Raw genomic sequence first — 8,118 nt, 5'->3', positions numbered from 1 at the left:
TATATTAATTTAAATTACATTTGAATAATTAAGTATATCAAATTAACTATTTTCCATATATCCTTTATACTGATTACTAATTATAGTCAATTCAAATAAGCATCAAGGTTAGATTTATAGTACTATTTTAAAAAATTTTCGTTATAAATCTAATTACAAATATAAATTAAGAATTTAATATCATTGAAATAGGACCATATGCAAAAATTAACGATATCATATAGTAGTTGGTTTTTCCTATTTTACTTAATGCAAATTATATGTAGTTATTACTTAGGATTTCTTCAGAAGTAATTTTCTTACTAATATTTGTTAGTACTTGCATTTATTTCATTTACGTACTATTATAGAAGGAAAAAAGAGTTAAATATAGTAGTGAATAAGTTAATAAAGGGTAGGGCAATTGTCCAAAATAAAATCTTCAAAACCTAAACATCTTACTCCAATTTTCTCCCTCTGCCGCACCACCTCTATTACTTGTTCCTTTTTGTCTTCGACCATCGGTAATCGGCGCTTCTCTCTTCAAATTACAAAAAAATTTATAATACTGTACTTTGTGTTTGTTCATTTTGTTATATGTTAAGATAATTACCAAGACATAATCTTTTTTTTTCTTTCTTGAGATTCTATTATTGTTACTTAGCAAACTTCATCTTTGTACTAATTTTTTTTTTTTTTTTTGGGTTTGCTCATTTTTATTGTGCTGATTGTTAGTTTAATTTTCTGAATTTACAGATGCATTTTAATGGACAAGAGTTAGAGAAGAGGAAAAATGACTTTGCAGACATTCGTTTAGCCTTTTTGTTTATGGTATGGAGATATATAAAAATGCACTTATATCCATTGTTTTTATTTTATGATTCACAAATAAGTTTGTGACAAAGTATTTTTATTTCATTGTTTGAGGCTTTCAGCTTATTGATGCAGGTAAAACCTACTTCATCCTTTCCCTGAATGCAAGAAGATCATCGGGCGGGTTGCAGCATCACAAATCCCAGACAAATGCTTTTTTTTTTTTTTTTTGATATGAGAAACTTTAGAATTTTACAGATTATGGTTGAAATGTATAACATATTGTGCATAGTTTGTAATATTTGTTCCTATCCAGCCTATCTAGTTTTATTCTACAATCTCATATAGGTATGATTTGGAAGTATTTTGTATTATGAATGTTATGAACTTTAGTTATATATTTGTGTATTTTTTTTGTATGAATTAAGTCATACCTTAAGCTTATTATGTTGTTAATGTTCATAATATATGTATGGATATGAAACAATTGAAAATATTTAATCTGGAAAAATAACAATAGATTTGCAATGAAAAGTTTTATCGCTACTAATAAATTAATTTATATCAAGAATTTATAATTTAATATATAATAAAAATATATCCACGGATCTTATGCCAATTTCTAGCTATGAAATTTTGAATTTGTAGCTAGACATAAATATTAATAACAAGAGGCTAATATGTAACCATAGCTATATATTTTAATTTTTGTGGCAAAATAAATTACATCTTTTTCCACAATATATCACTTCGTGGCTAAAGCATAAAGATAGCCACAGAGTTTATTTTGTCGTGGCAAAAGAATAAAATCACTTGCTACAAATATATTTTTCGGGGTAAAAATTTCTTACCATCATAGCTATAACACAAAACATTCGTAGCAATAAGTATTAATCCTTAGCCACGGACCATGTAAAGTTTGTAGCTAACTTTTAGCTACGCTACATTTTGCCACGAATGCTACAGAAATTTTTTTTGTGGCTAAAGTGTTTAGCCACGAAAATTTTTATATTTAACTACAATGTATTTTGTAGCAATATATGCCTTGTGTTGTAGTGGACACCCGGTGAAAAGAAAAAAAAACTACAAAGAAGTTAGTGCCGTGAATGGGGCTCTACTCGGCACGAATTCGGATTAAGTCCCTATTTAAAATACATTTAGTTTTTAAAAATTATTTAAAGTTTAGTCAACTTTAAATTATTTCAAACTACTCATGGCTGCAACTTCTTCTTCCCCTCGCTAGTGCAACTTTTTACTTTCTTTCTTTTTCTTCTGCAACTCCTTATTCATGGATTCGCTTCATGGCACTATTAACTCCATTAGAAAGTTGAACAAACAAAAAATGGTGACTATATCAAAGGCAACACAGAAAAAGACTGCTCATTCTAAAAGTTAGACTCTTTTATATGGAAAAAGCTTCTTTTTTTTTCTATACCGAAAGTTTGAGCAAAAATTACATATAATAATGACTTGTTGCTTGAGTATTGTGTGATTCTGTTGTGTATATATGAGGAATTCAGAACGTCTACTAATCTATACGGAACTGCACAAAATATGTAGGCTTCTTAATTCTCGTACGCACAAATCCAACCAATTTCCTAAGAGGTGGAGACGAAATTACTTTTAACCATTACTCTCCCCCCTTGAGATATTATTCAACTTTTTTAACGGAACCAAGTCGGAAAATATTACTTGGAGCATCTATCATGGTTAACGCACATTATGCAACAAGGTACCTACATTAAAATTTAGAGAACTAGAATACATTAAACTTAATAACTAGCTATTTATATCTGAGTCAAAATAATCAGAACCTAACGAAGATATATTGATCTTGAACCGTTGATCAAGTCTAATACAAATGAACCTTATACATTACCACACAATGATGAAAATCAAGATTCCTGTGGCAGTTCAAAATAGTTATAGAATGTTCCAGTCCTATCCAAGTTGGGATCAACCATATCTATTTCTCCATTCCATGGATTTTTCAAGTCATTGCAATCAACAGACCTCGTGGCACGCCAAATCAAACTGCTACATTTGAAACCCGACCCAAATGCCATTTGCCAAATACGATCATTTTTCTTGATCCTCCCTTTGGCTTCTCCATATGCTAGTTCATACCAAATTGAACTACTCGAAGTATTCCCAAATCTTTGCAATGTAGTTTTCGAAGCTTCCATGCTCTCATCACCAAACTTCAAGATTTTTTGTAACTGATTTAGAACTGGCAATCCCCCAACATGTGGTAAGAAATGGTCAACAGATTTATTGAATTTTGGTACGTACTTCCTGATATTTTTAACCCTTAGAAGTCGTCTTGCAATAACATTTTTCAAGAAAATGTATTTCTCTGACAAGGGTAGGATTAAAGGACCTAATAAGGTAATATTGGTTTCGATAGCATTTGTTGCTGCGACTAAGAGATCTTTTGTTATGGATACACCAATAAAACCTTGTTCATCTTCTTCTAGGAAAATGGATTTGTATGAACGATCTAAACTTGCACCGTGAGTATGGACATCATGAAGGAGTTCGTATTTGGAGAATTTTTTATCTGATGGTCGATTAGAGAGTAGAATGGCAGCTCCACCAACACGAAATGTGCAATTTGGTATGAATTTGGACATATCATTTCCCACGTAGATGCAGTCTGTAGTGTTCTCTGTACTTAATATTAACGCACATGTGTTTTCACGAACCTGTAGCCAATGTACAGTCAGAGTTGAGTACCACTTGTTCCAGTTTAGTAAACAATCTTGCAAACAAAGTGTGAATGATATATGCTTTTGGACAATATTTGGTCGAAGTAAAAAAATAAAAGAATAAATTTAATTTGAAAGTAAATTTTAGAAAGAGTATTGAAAAGTTGAATGTTATGTTTGGAGTGAGTGGAACTCTAATCACACCTAGGGAAAAAATTAAAAAAATTATGAGTAAAAATATAACTCTATTTAACTTAAAATACTTATCAACATTTTGCCAATATTTCAAATACCGGAATTTAATCTCTGTAAATATTGCGGACAAACCACTATTTACAACTATTAAACTTCAGCATTTGCAAATTAAATATTGAACTATTGTTCATGTCAAGTGGGCAGTATTCTTTCATCGGTTCAATTTATATTGTACTTGTTTTTTTTTTATTCCGCTATTCGAAATATTTATCTCCAATAATTGATACACCTTTCACTATTTTTAAATTTTAAATTTTGATATGATATTTTATCAATTAAACTAACTTTTCAACGACTAATGACTACTTTCGCTACCACTAATAATACATGTATATATATAAATCAAATTAACAAATAATATATGTATATATATATAAATCAAATTAACATTTAATCATCGTTACTAGTCAAACATATATAAATTGAAACAGGAGAAATCAAAGCATAAAATTAATTTCACCTGAAGAAGTTGGTTGGCAAGTCGAATTGCCAAGAGTCCGGTAGTGCACCCCATTCCAGTAAGATTATACGACAGAATGTCGTGCTTCATCTTATAACGATTCACAATCATGGAAGATAAAGATGGAACAGGATGAAACACAGAGCAATTAACAATTAAAATGCCAATATCCTTAGGTTGTATTTGTAGAAATGTAGATAAAGGATAGAGTAAACTCAGTTGTACACAGTGTTGTTTTTATTGTACCAGATCAGGTAGGAGTTAGTTAGTTAATGAGCTGTACAAATAACTGAATTAGGGATGAGTTTGTTAGATTAGATATTTTTATATATACAGCTGTAATCTTCAGATTGTAATTTTGAGTTAGTTAAAACATTTTCCCATTCTCCCTCTTCTCTCTAACTGACTCCTCTCTCTTCCTTCTTCCATTGATGAACCTCCATTGTAGGTTCTTAAGCTTCCATGGCTGAATTCGAGCTGGTTTTAACATGGTATCAAAGCTGAGTTCACAACGATCCACAGGAAGCTGCTAAGTAAGATCGATTCAGTGTTAATTCTCTCTTTTCTTCTTTTTCTATTGATTGTGCGAAAATCTGTGTGCAATCGAGTTTTCTATTCATTGTTCGATTGCGATTTCCTTCTTGATTTCGTTTAGATTGAAGTTGAATTGTTGATTAATTCACTTGTACAAACTGAAATGGCACCGGAAACTCCCATTAATGTAGTTAACTTGAATGCAACCGGGTCTGCATCTATTAACAGTCAAGTGCTTGATTGTAATGATCCATTGTATGTTCATCCATCTGATACACCTGGAGTTACACTTGTTCTTCAATTGCTTATAGGATCTGAGAACTACTCCGAATGGAGTAGATCTATGAAATTGTCATTACTTGTGAAGAACAAAATAGGTTTTATTGATGGCAGTTGTAAGAGGGGAGATTACGAAAATGATGCTTTTAGAACACATCAGTGGGATAGGTGCAATGCTATAGTTCAACAATGGATTATGAACTCAGTAGCACATGAATTGAGGAAAGGAATTGTCTATTCCTCAAGTGCTCAGAGGATTTGGAGTGTCCTAAAGGATAGGTTTGACAAAGTCAATGCTAGCAAGGTGTATCACTTGAACAAAGAAGTTAGTAGTCTATCACAAGGAACATCTAGTGTAGCAGTTTACTTCACCAGATTATGTGATTTGTGGGCTGAGTTTGAGTCAGTCATACCATTCCCAGGGTGTGATTGTCCTAAGTCTAGGGCATTTGTTGAGTTCCTACACCAGCAGAAATTAATGAAGTTCCTGATGGGCCTAAATGATACATATGCTCATCAGAGGAGTCACATTCTAATGATGGATCCAGTTCCTAGTCTGGACCAAACTTACTCCATGCTCATTCAAGAGGAGAGTCAGAGAATTCATGGAGCATCTAGCTCACATTCAGGGGTGCTAGGGCAAGCACCATTGGAGAATGATAGTAGTGGTCCAATAACTGCAAATGCATCCCACATAAAGGGAAAGAGGTTCACAAATGCACATCTGATTTGTGACCATTGTAAGATGAAGGGACACACAAGGGATAGTTGTTACAAACTGGTTGGTTATCCATCTCATTTCAAGTTCAACAATAGGAAGATGAGTGCATATGACAATGCTACTACCATGGCTCACAATGCCTACATGAGCTCAGGAAGTGTTACTCTTATGGTTCATAGTGCCAACATGACCTCAAGTGTAGAAGTCCAGAACACAGATGGTACCACTGCTCCTGCCCTTACTCCTGTCTTTACAAATGAGCAATATGATCAGATTGTGAGAATGTTAAAAATGTTGTGCAAAGGGCAAGGTCCAACAGATCCCTCAGCTCAGTCAGCAGCTATGGCCAACATGGCAGGAAAATCCATTCTTGAACAAATCTATTGGATAATAGACACTGGGGCTTCTAATCATATGGCTGCTTCCTTGAAACTTTTATCATCTCTTGTTCCTGTTACTGGCCACACGACAGTTCAACTCCCAAATGGTGATAGTACTAAGATTACACACATTGGTTCTTGTCCTATATTCCTTAATCAATCCATTAAAAATGTGCTCTATGTCCCTGAATTCAAATTTAATTTGTTGTCTGTTTCAAAGTATACTAGAGATCTGAACTGTTCTGTTACTTTCTATCCTGATTTTTGCCTATTTCAGGACCTCTACAGTGGCATGATGAAGGGGATTGGTAAGCAAAAGGGTGGCCTTTACATCCTCAATCCTTCAACACCTGCTGCTGCTTCCACTCCTCAGTGCCTTTCTTCTACAGTTCAGACACAGTCACAGCCCAACATTCTATGGCATCAAAGACTTGGTCATGCCCCTTTCACCACCTTGCAGAAAATCCCAACTATAAAAAATTTGTTTACCAGTTCAAAGTCTTGTATTTGTCATGTATGCCCATTAGCTAAACAAACCAGATTTCCTTTTCCCATTAGTACCACAAAATCTGTTAGGCCTTTTGATCTTGTTCATATGGATGTGTGGGGTCCATATAGGGTAAGTACTTATAATGGCCATAGATACTTTCTCACCCTTGTTGATTACTATTCTCGAATAACATGGACTTTCCTTTTGAGATTGAAAAGTGATGTATATGTTGTCTTGCAAGATTTTATTCAACTTGTTGCCACACAGTTTGGTGTTTCTATTAAAGTTCTTAGATCTGATAATGGTTTTGAGTTCCTGAATGTTCTTTGTCTTAACCTGTTTAAATCAAAAGGAATTGTGCATCAAAGTAGTTGTGTCCACACTCCACAACAAAATGGAGTTGTGGAAAAGAAACATAGACACCTCCTTGAGGTCAGTAGAGCTTTAAGATTCCAAGCTCATATTCCTCTCAAATTCTGGGGGGAGTGTCTCCTCACTGCATCCTACATTATTAATAGGTTACCTAGTCCTATTCTCCATGGTAAATATCCCTATGAGTTGTTTCACTCTAAACCACCATCTGTTGATCACATCAGAGTTCTAGGTTGCCTTTGTTATGCTACTAAGACAAATTCTTCTGACAAATTTTCCCCTAAATCCATTCCTGGTGTTTTCATGGGTTATCCCTCTACACAAAAGGGCTATAAGGTCTATGATGTTGCTACTGCTAAACTGTTTGTTAGTAGGGATGTGTCTTTCAAGGAAAACATTTTTCCCTTCACCTTTCCTATGTCTCATTTTCTCTATTCTTCTGTTCCAACATCAACTCAGTGTTTTGCTGATTTTCCACCTGCTCCTCCTATCCCTCCTCCTTCCTCCTCACTTCCTACCTCACCACCTGCTTCTTCCTCTCCTTCTCCCTCTTCTTCATCCTCACCTCTTCCTGTTGTGTCTTCTCCCCTTCCTTCTACACCTTCTCCCACTCATACTCCTCCTAGAAGGTCAGGCAGACCCACTAGACCTCCTATTTGGTTAACTGATTATGCTCATCCACCACTTCCTTCCTCTTCTCCTCACTCTATTGCCCACTCTGTCTCTTATTCTCACCTTCCCCCTAAATATCAATGCTTTCTTGCCTCTTTCTCTTCTGACACTGAACCTTCCACCTATTCTCAAGCCATTAAAGATGATAGATGGGTCAAGGCTATGCAGCTTGAGATTGAGGCCCTTGAGCAGAATCATACTTGGGAGGTTGTAGATTTACCTCCTGGTCACACTCCTATTGAGTGTAAGTGGGTTTTCAAGATTAAATACCATGCTGATGGTTCAGTTGAGAGGTTCAAAGCCAGGCTTGTGGCTAAGGGATACACTCAGCAGGAGGGTCTTGACTTTCATGATACCTTTTCCCCAGTTGCTAAGCTTACTACTGTTAGAGCTGTTATTACTACTGCTGCCCTTAAGCACTGGCCTATTTACCAAATGGATGTTCACAATGCCTT

At 34.7% G+C, this 8,118-nt stretch overlaps 1 protein-coding gene and 1 long non-coding RNA gene across 2 annotated transcripts; one reads left to right on the top strand and one right to left on the bottom strand.

Moving 5' to 3' along the window:
• The first annotated feature begins 414 nt into the window (after window positions 1-414).
• LOC132611355 (uncharacterized) lies at window positions 415-1,250 on the top strand. Its single transcript, XR_009571603.1, has 3 exons — window positions 415-503; window positions 736-810; window positions 928-1,250. It is a non-coding gene; the product is annotated as an uncharacterized LOC132611355 (long non-coding RNA).
• Window positions 1,251-2,687: 1,437 nt separating this feature from the next.
• Window positions 2,688-4,269, bottom strand: LOC132611797 (3-ketoacyl-CoA synthase 20-like). The gene is made up of 2 exons (XM_060326169.1): window positions 4,216-4,269; window positions 2,688-3,497 (listed from the first exon to the last, which is right to left on the bottom strand). The coding sequence occupies exons 1-2, from the start codon at window positions 4,267-4,269 to the stop codon at window positions 2,688-2,690; spliced, it is 864 nt and encodes a 287-aa protein (XP_060182152.1).
• Between the last annotated feature and the right edge of the window lie 3,849 nt (window positions 4,270-8,118).

Source organism: Lycium barbarum, chromosome 9, assembly GCF_019175385.1.
Source record: "Lycium barbarum isolate Lr01 chromosome 9, ASM1917538v2, whole genome shotgun sequence".
In the NCBI taxonomy this organism is placed as follows: domain Eukaryota; kingdom Viridiplantae; phylum Streptophyta; class Magnoliopsida; order Solanales; family Solanaceae; genus Lycium; species Lycium barbarum.
The sequence above is the reverse complement of the archived record's forward strand: the minus strand, read 5'-3'. Positions and strand labels throughout refer to the sequence as shown.

What these genes read in the sequence shown, in the direction of transcription:
- LOC132611797 (XM_060326169.1), bottom strand. Translation starts at nt 4,269, where the DNA reads ATGGGGTGCACTACCGGACTCTTGGCAATTCGACTTGCCAACCAACTT. An exon ending in TTGCCAACCAACTTCTTCAG is followed by an intron (nt 3,498 to 4,215) that starts GTGAAATTAATT and finishes CATTGGCTACAG; the next exon opens with GTTCGTGAAAACACATGTGC.